The sequence below is a fragment of the Alligator sinensis genome, unplaced genomic scaffold, assembly GCF_000455745.1.
Source record: "Alligator sinensis unplaced genomic scaffold, ASM45574v1 scaffold243_1, whole genome shotgun sequence".
NCBI classification, from domain to species: domain Eukaryota; kingdom Metazoa; phylum Chordata; order Crocodylia; family Alligatoridae; genus Alligator; species Alligator sinensis.
Window position 1 is genome coordinate 718,075 of NW_005841841.1, and position 14,519 is coordinate 732,593.

General features: G+C 41.7%; 1 protein-coding gene across 2 annotated transcripts in view; it reads left to right on the forward strand.

Annotated features, from left to right (window-relative positions):
* LOC102375827 (amine oxidase [flavin-containing]) overlaps positions 1-13,888 on the forward strand; it is a 120,534-nt gene extending 106,646 nt beyond the window's left edge. For both annotated transcript variants that reach the window (XM_025204911.1, XM_025204919.1), the window contains 3 exons: positions 1,303-1,414; positions 4,792-4,854; positions 7,143-13,888. In XM_025204911.1, the coding sequence (XP_025060696.1) occupies positions 1,303-1,414; positions 4,792-4,854; positions 7,143-7,298 (331 nt within the window). In that variant the 3' untranslated portion in view covers positions 7,299-13,888. The remainder of the gene's footprint in view (positions 1-1,302; positions 1,415-4,791; positions 4,855-7,142) is intronic.
* Positions 13,889-14,519: the final 631 nt, after the last annotated feature.

Here is a 14,519-nt window from a genome sequence, read left to right on the forward strand (position 1 = left end):
GCTGGCTGCGTCTGGGTGGCTGCAAATAGTTGTGCTGGGCTCCGGAGCCCAGGTATCAGCTCTGTACCGGCGCGTGCATGCACGCCTCGGAGCGAGTGGTGGGGCCTGAGGCAGTGCAACCCCGGTCTCTACCCCGCTCCTGGCACAGAGCTGGTGACTGGGCTCTGGAGCCTGGCACAGCTGTTTGAAGCCAGCCTGGGCTTTGGGCAGCTGCAACAAACAACAGGCAGGCTGCAAACAGCTGCGCCAGACTCCACAACTCCAGCATCAGCTCCGTGCTGGCTGTGACTGCACACGCATCTCGGGGCAGACAACAGGGCAGCGCAGTCTGCCCTGAGGTGCGTGCGCAGTCGCCGCCAGCATGGAACTGATGCCAGAGCTGTGGAGTCTGGCACAGCTGTTTGCAGCCTGCCTGTTGCTTGCTGCAGCTGCCCAGAGCCCAGGCTGGCTACAAACAGCTGCACTGGGGTCTGGAGCCCAGTCACCAGCTCTGTGCCGGGAGCAGGGGAGAGACTGGGGTTGCACTGCCTCAGGCCTCTCCCCCACTGCCCGTTCCAAGGTGCACATGCCTGGGCTCTGGAGCCTGGTGCAGCTGTTTGCAGCCTCCCAGCTGCAGCCAGCTCCGGCTCTCTGTAGCTGCTGCCTAGCCACCTTCTGGGAGCAGCCGGGGCTCCGTCGCTGGCAGCAGATACCCAGAGCCGGGGCGGGTGGTGGCATGCCGAGCAGAATGACCTCGTGTGCCATGCTCAGCTTGCATGCTGGGGGTTGCCGACCCCTGCTGTAGGGAGATGTGTAGATGCTCTCTAAGAGCAGTAAATAAATTCTAATTGAGGACCATGTTATACCCTCGCTTCTTAAAGCCTTACCGATTACTGCATGCATACTGATAACATGTTAGATCTATCGTAATGTGAGCCAGGGAAAAACCCTTTCTGTTTATTTGTAAATAATATGAGGGCTATGGCTTGAAGTTCAGAGTGCCAGAGATGATTGATTTTTACTTCTCTATAATCCCAAGATAAATTAGCTTTTTTCAATAGTACTTTCATGAACATGAGATTCAAATCCTAAGCAGCATTACCAGGATTGCAGTCAAGTTTAAACTGTTTAGAAAATATAAGGAGCATCGGAGAATGACTGATACAGGAGATGAAATGCAAGACTGAACTGCAAAAGAATCTACTGCCCCAATATCTCTAAGTGCTCGTTGATGTTTAAAGTGCTTCTCCTGTTCTTTAGCCAAGGAAATTAGTTGCATTTCCTGATCAGGGTGATATGACCTATTCTTTGTTCATTTGAAAGGATCCTTCGCCAGCCAGTTGGCAGGATCTACTTTGCTGGCACGGAGACAGCTACAGAGTGGAGTGGATACATGGAGGGGGCTGTGCAGGCTGGAGAGAGAGCAGCTAGAGAGGTAAGAACACTGACCTTTTAAAGAGGCAGGGCATTCAAGTTGAAGCGGAAAAAACAAATTGAGTTGCAAAGCTGCTGAAGAGGTTTGGAGGCCAACTAGGAATTACATTTTAATGGGAATTTGGTATGGTTGATGCCAGGCTTTCAAAAATCGTTGTTGGGTTTCCCCAAATCATGAGATTATTGTAAAAAAGATTACATTAAAATTAGTATCTTTTATTTGCCTTTTGATTCTCTTGAGTCCTTGGGATGCGTTACATTTTACCAGCTTTTTCTCTGCAAACATGAAGGCTAGAAACTTATTTTTCTTTTAGTTGAAAGTTGAGGCTTCCATTATACTACTTGTCTGTAAGATCTGGGATGTTATGGTTAAGTGCCAAATATCGGCCACCTCTGAATAAAATCACGAAAAATGGCAACACTGAGAATCACATGTGTAAACCACATAAAATTGCTTTGATAAGCTCAGCACAAAAGTCTGTTTTCAAGACTGACAATTCTGTCACAGTCTTGTGGAGCAAACAAGAATCTTTATGTTGCTTTTTAATAATGATAATGTTTTGCATCAATAGGCACATACAGATCACTTACAAATGCCATTTTCCTAAATATTTTTAAGAACGTTCAGTTGTTCTGGGCAGATATCAATCAGCAAAAGAAATATCATAATCGTTTCATATGAGATGAAGGGAAAAACTGGTACCCCAATGGTGGGAGAGAATCTAAATGCATTGTTACATACAAAAATGTAAAAATATTGAAAATATTGAAAAATGTTAAAACAGACCTTCCAGAGGCCTTAGCACAAGGTACAGCAAGCAAGAGCATAGTAAAGAGCTGATGTTTACTTTAGCTACTGGAGAGAGATTTGTATTATGGGAGGAAGGTATCCTAAAAATCAGTCATGCTAGTTGGTCTGTCTTCAACTTTTATACAACGTAAAGGAGAAGCATCTTGGATGATTATGTTCCTTTGTTAAACATAAGATGCAGTTCTTCAAAGCTGTTTTGGAGAGAATAACTGAAATGCTAAACTCTGTCTTAGCTGGAGCTAGGTAAAGCATTTAGGATAAAATTATTTGGGCAAAACAGGGGAGTCTGTTTCTTATCCCATGGACTGTTTTTCTTCTATTGTAAGCTGCACTGAGCCTTTCTGGGTAGGGCAAGATATAAATTTTAAGTAGTAATTATAATCCAATGACATTCTTAACTATACAAACTGGCAGGACCTGATAGTCATCTTGTATTCTGGCTAAAAATGAAAGCCCATTTCAGGAGATATTGAACAATGTTAACTCTACAAGGCAGTCAAAAAGCCCGGAGCTGAATTGATTCAGTCTTTGCAGGTTAGAAACAGAAGTAGACATTTACTTTTGGTTTAGGAAATGCAGCCACATGCTTGCAGTGGCTCAGGCCAGAAGCTGGAGAGTGCTAGAGCATGCCTCTCTGGCACATAGTCATATGGGCTGTGTGTTTGCTTCCTCTTCCTGCTGCCCCCGAGGTCTCTGGGATTTGCAGTCCAAAATCATAGCAGCAGGACTCTGCAGGGTTATTCTTCACTTTCTCTTCCTGTTTCTAGGTGCCTCTAGGATTTCTGGTTCACAGTCACAGCTAGCAGTACGTTTCAGCATGGAAAGAGGTGTTTTCACCCTGACCCCAGACTCCAGCTGGGGTTTGCTGGGATGGCGGGGCAGTCCCCCCTCTCTTCCTGCAGACTGGGCTGCATTCCACTCCTCCCCCCTCCCCCACTCCCTTGTCAGTCAGCCCTCACTGCTCCAGCTAGGGAGCAAAGGGGTGGGGCCCGCCCTGCTCTCTGGAGCAGACAGCCCAGCCCAGCCTAAGGCTGCAAAATGCCGGGATGCTGGAGGAATGTGAGTTAATTTGAACCTGGAATGGCTCTGGGAGAGAAGTTCTGTAAACTAGTTTGACCTAAATCAGTTAAGTCTGATACTACATTCAATCAGGTTTATCTCAAACCAGTTTCAGTCATTTTGAATCTGGTTTGAGTGCACTGAGTTTCTATTCTGTTACAGGTTTAAACCAGTTTCTGATCACTTAAACTGGCTTATGTGTAACGTCTGTCCCTAGCCCAAAAGGCAGGAGCAGGAAAAAGCAGTTAAAATCTCCCCATGTTTTTGTTTGGAAACCAGTACCTTTAAAAAAATGTGCATCTTTGCTGTCATGCTCTTTGACTACAGGCAGTCCTTGGACTTAAGACACAATTGGTTCCTGAAAACTGTATCTTTAAGTCAAAACGTTGTAACTTGGAACCAATTTTCTCATAAGAAACAATGTTATAAATGGGGGATTCATTCCTGAACCAAGGCCCAGTACCCTATTCTCACTAAAAATACCCCAGAATTTTGTGCTTAATCAATTATATATGAGTAATATAGCTACATTATTGTATTTATATTGTAAATAGCAATCATATGGATTTGGAAGGACTTCTTTGAGGTGACTGCTGGACTTTTTGAAGGGCTCTTGGTTGGACTTTTTGAAGGGTTGACTAGAGTCTTCTCAGGAGTCTTGGCTGCAGGTTTTTCTGGAGTCTTGTCTGCTTTCTTAAAGAAAGTGTCCAAGGAAGTTTGGACAGATGTTTTCCAGGTAAATCAGTGATGCAGCGAACTTGTTCACTGGCGCGGCATCACATCAGATCAAGCATTGTAAAGTCAAAACTGACATCATAAAGTTGAAACAGGGTGTCAATTTATAAACGTAAGTGCCAAACGTTGTTAAGTCGAAATGTTGCAAGTCGAGGACTGCTTGTATTTCATATAATCGTAGTTTGGCTTCCTGCCAGCAGACCGTAACATTTTTAGCAGCTACTTCCCATTTAACACTTTGGTCTGCCCTGAACAGTAAGGTCTCCTCCTTCCCACAAGACCCTCTTCCTACTTCTGTATCAGAAGGAAGCTTTCAAAAGTAAGTTGTCCTATTTTCCACATGCCAGTTACAAGAAACAGATATCACAACATTAGCATCAATTTTACAGGCTGCTTCCCGCACAGATTATTGGTTCATATTCAGGCTTCAATTCATCAGTAATTTAAGAAGATGTGGATTTTTCAGTAGGGTTATGCATATGCTTATTTCAGGCAGTGTTTAAATCTCACAATAATTAGGACATTCCTGAGCTAATGAGGTTTCCTCCATTCCTTTATTTTCTTCCATCCCTTCCTGCAGTTGGGTGATTATTCTCAATAAGTAACAGGCCCTCTCATGAACATGATGTACAAATATCAGATTCTCTTTCGAGTCAAAATACATAGGATCTTATCTTGATTATAACAGTATTAGTTTAAGCAAATGCTTAAAGTGTCAACGGTTTTGCTTTTTAAAGGAATGAAGGGTACTAAGAGGAGATGTTTATTTTCAGATACTGTGTTCTATGGGAGAAATCTCAGAAGGTGAAATTTGGAAGTCAGAACCAGAATCGATTGTAAGTTTACCTTTAGTTACTATGAAAGCTTTTCCCTCCCTGCCTTTGATACTGATAACGTAAAGTAAGGTGTTACTCAATTATGCATTGGCTGTTCTGCTGAGTAGAAAAACAGATGCTGGTCATTTTAGTTTTGGAAAGTAAAAAGTATGTGGTTGGCTCTCACAAAGGGGAGCTGTCTAAATATTTAATTGGAATGGCACAGGAAAGACTTCCCCTCCTTTGATAAGACTACTAATGTCTTCACAGACCTCTGACAGTGCTCATTACTTTTAATTTGATGAGCTTTTAAAGCTTGGTTGTGTTCAGAAAAGCCCCATCTTTAATAGGTTTGGGTGAAATTTATTTGAAATTTAGATAAAATGTTTTGTTGAAATTCTGATGAGAAAAACAAGGGAAAAATGACTAAAAAGTCCCATTTTCAACCAGACAAGGTTCTTTGGGTAGATGTGATCTCTTTTATTAGATCAACTAAATAGTCGGAAAAAAGGTCTTTGCAAGCTTTTGGGGACAAGCATCCTTTTTCAGGCATTGGGAGGCTCTGCTGTTGTTCTGAGATCTCCAGGGTAGAAAAGAAGCTAAAAGTGTGACAAGAAGTCTGTGAAAATGTAAATGGGTAGAAATCTGGAAGCAGGGTCAGCCCGTCCTACCCTGCGGAACCTGCAGCCACAGGGGGCCCTGCAGCCAAGGGGCCCCCTGCAGCTGTAAACACTCCAAAGCAGTGCTGTAGCAAGGGCGGGGGTGGCTGCCAGCAATCTGCATTGATGCCATTGGCTTCATTCCCAGCTGCTCGCCATCCCCACCCACCAGCGCCGCCACCACCACCAGTTTCTTCAGCCGCTCGTCCCTTCCCCACCTGATGCCGCTGGCGGCTTTGCATCAGGGGGTCCCAAAACTATATCTTGCAGTGGGCCCCCAAAAATTGAGGGCCGGCCCTGTTTGGAAGACAATGGGTAGAGATGGGAGGGGAGGGGGAGGAAGGGGAGTGGGGAGAATGCAGATGGTAAGCTCAGGCAGGTACCTGGTGAATCAGATGTCAGGCAAGTTGTAATGTGTCATAAATCCAATGTTTATATTAGATTTCTGAAGTGAAGTTTGTAGGCCCTTCTATGAAAGGTGTTTTGTAAGTTCCCTTTGAGGATTAGAACTCTCTGTGACCCAACCAACCCAAATGGATCCAGATCATGCTAGGACAAGAAATACAAAACTTGCCAACATGTTTCCACCACTCCCACAATAACTACATCCCACAACAGAACCATCACCATTCCTGGATCTTATTCCCACACCTCCAGAAATGTTATATCTCATCCAGTGCACTAAATGCCCTAATTGAATATATGTAGGAGAGACCAAACAACAGCTGCATACCAGAATGAGTGCACACTGAAAATCTATCAATGACAAAAATATCCAATTACCTGTGGGTGTACACTTCTCACAAGGCAATCACTCCCTCTCTGATCACTCAGTTCCAGTCCTCAAAGGGAATGTACAAAACACCTTTTGTAGATGAGCCTATGAACTTCACTTCATAAATCTACTGGATACCAAAAATCATGAAATGGATTTATGACATATTACAACCTCCCTGACATCTGATTCACTAGATACCTGCCTGAGCTTCTGCAATCTTTTTTTCCCTTCTTCCCCACCTCCCCTCCCATCTTTACCCATTGTCTTCCAAGCTTCTATCTGTTTACATTTTCACAGACCTCTTGTCACACTTTTAGCTTCTTTCTACCTTGGAGATCTCAGAACAGTAGCAGAGTCTCCCAATGCCTGAAGAAGGGTGCTTGTGCACGAAAGCTTGCAAAGACCTTTTCCCCAACTATTTAGTTGGTCTAATAAAAGATATCATATCTACCCAAAGAACCTTGCCTGCCTATGACCTTAGACCAACACAGCTACAACTAACAACCCTGTTTTCAACCAGTTCTTCTATTTGCTGAAGCAAGGATTGGAAAATATAAACAGCTGCTCACGATCCATTTCTTTTGAAATACGTTAATGTAAGATAGTTGAGTGGTCCCAACAAGCTTGTCCTACTTTTCTCAAGCAGGTCCCTTAATTCCTGTTCAGGATGTTTACTGAGTCATCAGCAGGGAATGAGATAAACATTAAAAGCAATGGGAGCGTTAGAGGTTGCCAAAATGAAATAGGCCTTTGTGTAAAAGAGCAGCGACTCCAGAGTGGATTCAGCCTGTTTTTACTGCAGCATGTTTGAAATTATGCTCTCCTTCCCACAGGAGAAGGAGATCCTGTACTAATACTTTTCTCTCATCCAGGATGTCCCAGCCCTGCCAATCACTACTACCTTTTGGGAGAGAAACTTGCCATCTATACCAGGACTACTGAAGCTGGTTGGATTATCTACTTTCTTCACATCAGTGGCTGCTCTTGGGCTGTTCACATGCAAGAAGGGGCTGCTAGTTCGAAACTGAGGAAGGTGCCAGCTAAATGTTGCGCTTCTGCTGTTTTTCTCTTTTTCCAAAGTTGTTCCTGAAATATACTTAATTGGGCGCGTCTACGTGTGTGTTTAAGCACAACTAAATTTAATGTGCATTATGGGCTCCTGTACACATGTGGGGAACCTATTCTGACGTGCTGGAAATCAAGTCTGCTTGAGCACAGAAATTGACACACTCTGACAGTATATCAGCGTCCCTGAAAAAATCGTGGCAGGACGCTTTTAAATAAAACGTTTGAGCTGTAGTTCAAATTGCCCTGTCACCATATTTTCAGTGCAGGGATGCACAAGGACGCTGATGCATGTGACGCACGGGCACTTTTAATCAGCATGCCTTGCTAATTAAAGCACCTGGTGCCGCATCACACAGGACGTGTAAAAATGCCTAAACAATTTTTGGCAGTTGTCTACACGTGCAGGCACTTAGCACTAAAATTAGTTCATTTGGCACAGGTAGTTCCAAGTCCCTGCAACCCTGGGATGTGCCCTTAGTGGCTGGGCAGACCCGGAACTAAAATTAGTGCCGGGTCATGTTTACACATGCATTAGTACACCTTAACTAATCATGCCTAAATTTGATGCCTACATCTGCAGGTATCAAATTTAAGTGTGATTAGCCTAATGTCACCATTTTTAATGTGCATTAAGGCTACGCATGTGTAGAATGCACTTTAAATTAGGCTAATGTGCATTAACGCGTCCCATGTAGACACGCTCCCTGTCTCCAAATTCTAATTGGGACTGGTAGAGGGTGGGGAAGAAGGGGCAAACAGAGCTGGAATGCTAGAGAGGGTAGGTGAACCCAGGGACTTGGAGAAAACAAGAATCCCTTGAATATTGGTCTATTATTTTGGCACTTTATTTTTGTGATGCTCTAAAGTCTAAGAAATTCTGCTGGCTGTTACTTCCCTTTAATTTTTATGTGTAGAAAAAGAAGTGGCAAACTACCACAAGAACCTGTCCTCACAAGATTTTCTAGGTTTTTGTACATTTGTATCTGAGCCATACCTGAACTCTGAACCTTTAGAGGCATATGCATTGCTAGGTATGAAGGGAGTATTTCTGCTCTCATGTTCCTGATATTAAAAACCTGTAGATAATGATAATGGTGATGATTTTTGAGTAAATGGCAATTGCAGGTAAGGTTCTTTGAATGGATTTTCCCCCAGAATGTTTTCAGTCCTTACAAAAAAAAAAAAGAAAACATATGGCTGAATTTTGAAAGTCTTGGCCAAATTGTGCATCCCAACTATGCAAATGTTCACACTGTTTGTTAGAATTGTGTTTATCCACTTTTCATTTTCAGTACCATATTATGGGGCTGGAGCCTTGCTTCCTCTGTGGACTCTTTAGTACAGCTGTGAAAAAGGGGATAAAATGATGGCTTACAATGCCTCCGGGAGGTTCTCTTAGGCTTGCATCTCTACCACTTGCATCTTCTCTTGGTTCCCTGAGGCTGCTGGAAGGAGGTACAGGTGCCAAATAAGCCCTTATCTGCCTCAGAGAGCCATACAGTTAGCCATGAAGTCCTGTCTTTTCTCTATTTGTCTCGTCTCTTAGGTTGTAAGCTCTTTGGGGCAGAGACTGTCTCTTGCCATGTATTTGTAAAGCACAATGGGATCTAAATCTAGTTTGTGGTCTTACTAGAATAAATGATAGCTTTACCAGTCTGACAGCATTTGTCAGGTTTCAAGCACAGGTTAGCTGGTCCACAACTAATGTTTGCGACTATTCACAACAATTAACCTTTAAATTTTTTCTTATGTTCAAAAGACTACAATAGAAAAGTGTTGCTAAATTTGCATTTCTTGGGTTACCTGGAATCCTCTTCCATTTTGAGGATCATTTTTCTTGTGATATATGAAAAAAACAAACAAAACAAAAATCTCCCCCTCAATTTTACTTGTAGGTTTATATCAGTCTGAAACAAATGTTTCTATATACACTATTATTAAAATATTCTCTATCACAGTTATTGTCATACACCATCTCATACTCCTCAAAATCTTGTTGCGGTGTTGTTTTAGAGGAAAGGTTATTTTTGTTCTGCCTCTTTTCTTATATAAATTCCAGGAAAAAAAGGAAACTTACCACTTTACTTTACTAGTATTATACTTTACTATTTTTCATAAAACTGAGTAAGGTAAGGAAATGACTTTGAAAATATTTTTGAATCCTTTTAAAGCTTTGTTTTATTAATAGGTGCCTGATTTGTGCATGCATAAAAAGCTGAGGACATTCAATATGAGTGATGGCAGCATAGCGTTTATGGCAGTATAGCTATCTTGCTGTTCCTCAGTTATTTGCTAGACTGTGGTTGCTTTAAAGAAGAAAGTTTTTGTTTCCTTAGTCAGAGCAGGCAACCTATGCTAGTTAGGCAGCTGTGCTCTGGCAATATCCTGTGTCAAGTTTTCAAGTCTTTGACTTCCTATGCTTCAGTCTGCTAAAATTAACTATACGTCCTTTTACCACAACTCTGCTCTTATGTTCTGTGTACCTTTAATAATTATGTTACTAATAACAGGGCATTCTTATAGTGGAAATTTTTTAAGTCCCCACGGTCAAATTCCCTGTCAGAGTAAATTGTCACAGCAAAACTGTTATGACGGTAAGTGAAACACTGAACTACCAAAACAATTACAATATTTTCAATTGCCCTTTTCTATGCAAATTTCACTCAGGCTTTCTGGCATTATAGCACTTAATACAAAGCTACCATTTCATGGAACACTAAATGCCACATTCCAGCTGTGCTCCAGAATGTTACTGATAATCTTCTACACTGCTTGGCCTGCAGCTTTATGAGGATACTTTATAAATGATTAAGGACCAGATTATTACCTGCTCTATGTTCTCTCACAAGAGAATTAAAGGATATTAAAAATGTCCCGTCTGCGTAACTCACTTCACAGCTCAAAAAGCAAGAGAGAACAGCCTTTGCAGATTGTTCCATGCGGCTGAGCAGCTGGGGAAGAATTAAGGCTGCTTTAAGCCCCCTACTACGCCATTCCTACCCCTCTCCAGCAATCAGTGGAATTGAGTCGGTATGTTGTGGGAAATAATCTGTCTGGTAAAGGTCAGGGTTTCAACCCAGGAGCAAGGGAAGAACTGGAGACTAAATTGCAGGTTTCAAATCTAAAACAGTGTCACTACACACTGCCTGTTGCAGAGGGCAGACAGACATATGACAGCCTGTTCCTGTAAGATCAGCTACAAGTCTATTTCTGGTGGGAAAGGCTTAAAATCAGTTAATTTTTTTTTCTATGATCCACAGGTCTTTACATCCTTAAATCAAACTGCCAAAATCTAGATTAGGAGGATGGCTCTTGAAAACATTTTAACTGCAAAAGGATTAATCACTCTGCTTTGCTAGGAGCAACAAGCACTCCCACAGATGTCTTTGGTTAGAAATGCTGTACTGTATAAGCCTGAGAGCAAGCTGTTGGCAATAAATTAAGGGTCTGAATCTTGGAGAAATCAAGTAAGTGGAGCCCTGGATAGCATAGTAACATATATGGGTGTTCCTGGCCTTCCTGGTTTTGTGTCTTTTGAAGCAGTATAGTCAAGGATTAGAAATGAATACTCTGCTATAATCACAATACATGGCACCAAATACTTCTGTCTGTCTACATCTGTGCAATAGGCAGTCATAGATAAAACAGCAACATTTGATTCCACCAGAAATAGACTTAGAACTGATTTTACAGGAATAGCTTGTCATACGGCCCTTGAATTTCATTTTGCGTCTTCAAATTCAATTCACCAGACAAGGTGTCTTGAAGATGCAGCTTGGATTTTATCATTAGAGCTTTTAAACTAAATGTGGAAACTTTTCAGGCATGAAAACTTTATGAAGTCAGAAGATCTAGGAATGGTACAGCAGACATGGCTTTCCTCACTGTCTCTCTCTGGGCATGTCTATACAAGATGCTATGGCACTGTAGCGATGTGCTACAGTGCCATAGCATCCATTGGCAAAAACTCTGACGCCGCCGCTACATCACTGTAGCAATGTGCTTCTTCATTATAGCTTATTGCTACAGTGACGTAGCAGCCAAAAATAACTGCACGGCGCAGTATGGGCTGTTACTGTGCCATCATTTAGTACTTCCAAAAGTACTAAAAGGAAGTACTAAATGATGGCATAGTAACAAAGGCACCTTATGGCCATGTGTAGATGTGCCCACAGAGAAGCAATTGACAAGGGTACCTGACAAGTCTCTCATGTTTTAAGGAGATTAGTATCCAACATCAATCTTTCAGTAATTCTTAAGCATATAATCATATGTCTATCTTTTCCCTACCTGAAAGGTGGCATTCCTCATCCAGCTCACAGGAAGATCAGTGGATGGTTCCCCCCCTCTCCCTCTCACCCCAAAAAAAAAAAAAAAAAACAACCAAAAAAGGGTAGTACTCTTAAGGATAGATGAAGAATGTGACCTGTGAAGGTGCAACAAACAAGAGGGAATCGTATGATTAAATTAGATGCTCTTCCTTGCTATACATTCTAAATACAGGTAAAATGCTGATTTATTTCCTAACAAGAGGCCAAATACCATATACTGGATCAGCATTTTTGCAAGTAAGGCCAGTTATACAGGTGGCTCAATCCAAGACTCAAAGGAATCTAAATTTAGACACTAATTTTTTTTTTAAATCTTGGTCCGGTACTTACCGGAAACCCTCGGTATACCCTCGGTATTCGCAGGTTCAGCATTCATGGTTTCAAATATTTGCGAATGCCAAACCTGTATTTTAAATACACTTTAAACACTTACCGGAGCTCCTTGGGAGCTCTGCGCTTCCTGCTGCTGGGCTTCCGCCATTGCCGTTCCCCACCCTCCCAGCCGCCAGGGGCACCGCGTTCATGAGCACAGTGTCCTATTTGCGGATTTTGCCATTCGCAGGGATCGCAGGAACATATCCCCTGCAAATGGTGAGGCTCGCCTGTATTAGTAAGTGGAAAGACACTTTACACACCAAACTGCTACATTGTTTGAATAATTTCTTTGTCAAAGGTATCTAGGATATAAGTGCTGGTTCTGTTCTAAAACATTTGGAAGGTTGAGGAAGGGAAAGTGAGGCTGAGAGGCACAAATAGCTTTTATTCTCATCTAAAATGTAACTTTTTTTTTCTTCTGCGTCTACTTAGACCAGTATGTGCTATGGGTAGAGGGTCAAGAGCTGATTTAGTTAAAATTAGAAATGGCCTCAGTCATCACTGATACTCAAACCTGTTTCACATTTTTAATGTTTGAATTATTTTTCACTTCCCTGAACTTCATGGTTCCAGGGGTGAATAGGAATGGAAATACCACAAGAAAAGCAGTTCTAATTATCTTTCTAACCCAACCAAAAGCAAGATGCACTTGAAATCTCATGGTAAAACTGCATCGTTGGGTTTCCAGCCCACTTCTACAAGCTTAAGGGGTTTGAAATAGAATGTTAAAATGAGCAGACAAAGTTCTGGGATGCTGGTTCACTGAGAGACCTCACAGGCTTTTGAAACTTCCTCATTGTCTCTGCAACTACTTTTTGCTAGAAATGTAATTTGCATCCTTGGGCCACTGTGTGATTAAGGTGGTTAGTTGATCAATTGGTTGTTAACTTTTTCATCAGTAAAAGGATATGTGCTGTTTTGTACATATGTGTGTATGTATGCTGCAGTCTTTTAAAGAAAAATCTGTTGGATGTAGTTCTGGAATACATCTCTTCCTTTGCATGAATGGAAGGAACTGTTAGCACTAACGTACCTCTTTACACTCATTCCAACTGACTGTTAAAGGAAAGAAATTTGAGAATCAGGATTGTTTTTTTACTGTAAGCTAGCAGTAGTGTTCTTAACCCATTAACATGTCTGATGAGAAATCTGGCAGTCAACTGACTAAGAAAACCATCTTACAAAAATCTCTAGAGACCTCATTTCATTTAGTAATCTCTTATGGACTAATTAATATTTTCATGTATACTTTCAAAATCTTAGGGTGTTAAAAAGCTGTGTACTTGTTCATATACTGTATCAATAACTGTTGCATTACTGCAGCTACGGCATGTGGTATGAAAATCTGTGTGTGTGTCAACTAGATAATACGACACTGATGATATTAAAAGGTAATTATAAATGCCACTCAACTGTATGGTAGAATGAATAGCCTAAGACCACTCAAGATGTCTATTCTTTAACTGGTTAATTTCTTCTCAACTCAGAACCCAATTTCAGAGTACATATCTGTTTTGGATAGTACCTAAGCATATTAGATGCTTAAGGGATTTCCTGTATTGGGTTCCAGAAGCTGGAGGAATTTTATTTAAACTAATGATAATATTTCCCTAAACCACCAGGATGACACTTTCACATAGGCAGGACTTAGAGGTGTCCATATTCAGAGAGATGGGGAAAAAATGTATTTCCAAGGAGGAAAGAACCATACATCCCAATAAAAACCCCCTTTGCTCCCAAGGAAGCTGGAACAAAATTACTGAAGAATTTATCCCCCTATATGAGAATATCGGCTCAATTCAAATGCAGATTGCACTAGAATCAATAAATATTGTCTTCTTGCATCTCTTTGTGTGTGTGTTCCTTTATGAATCCAGGACTCTGCTTTTGATCTGTGTATTTGGTGGTAACACAATGTTCAGATTCATGCCGCTGAGAACCTTTGACCTGTCTAGAACAATGCAGCTCTGTAAAGGACGGAGGAAGACCCAAAGGGAAATCTGTTTTGAAAATAGAAGTGACATAACTTTCAGCATTTGAAAAATTCAAAGGAGTATTTCAAATTATTTTTGAGGCTGTCCCTATTTAGATTTGGGCTCCATTTTGCATAAAGTCAAGGCAGACCCTGCTCCAAAGAGTCTAAACAAACAAGACTCCTGGAGGGCACCAAGGCATGCACTGCAGGGTAAAGGTGTGATGTTGTGCTACCAAACAGCTCCAGTGTCAAGGCTGGCTCAGATACCCCGAGTTACATCATGAATTAATGGACCAGATATTTTCCATCTGTTTTTAGAGTCATGGGGACCCCATTGGATGTATGGGGCTCCAAATAGGAACATTAGGTGCCTAGACATGAGCAGGAAGGTTGCTCTTGATGCACTGTGATTACAGTGCATCAGAGCAGACTCAGTTAATCTCTGCCACCATTTTGAAGCATGGGAACATTTACACAGGAAATACTCCAGGAGCTTTAAT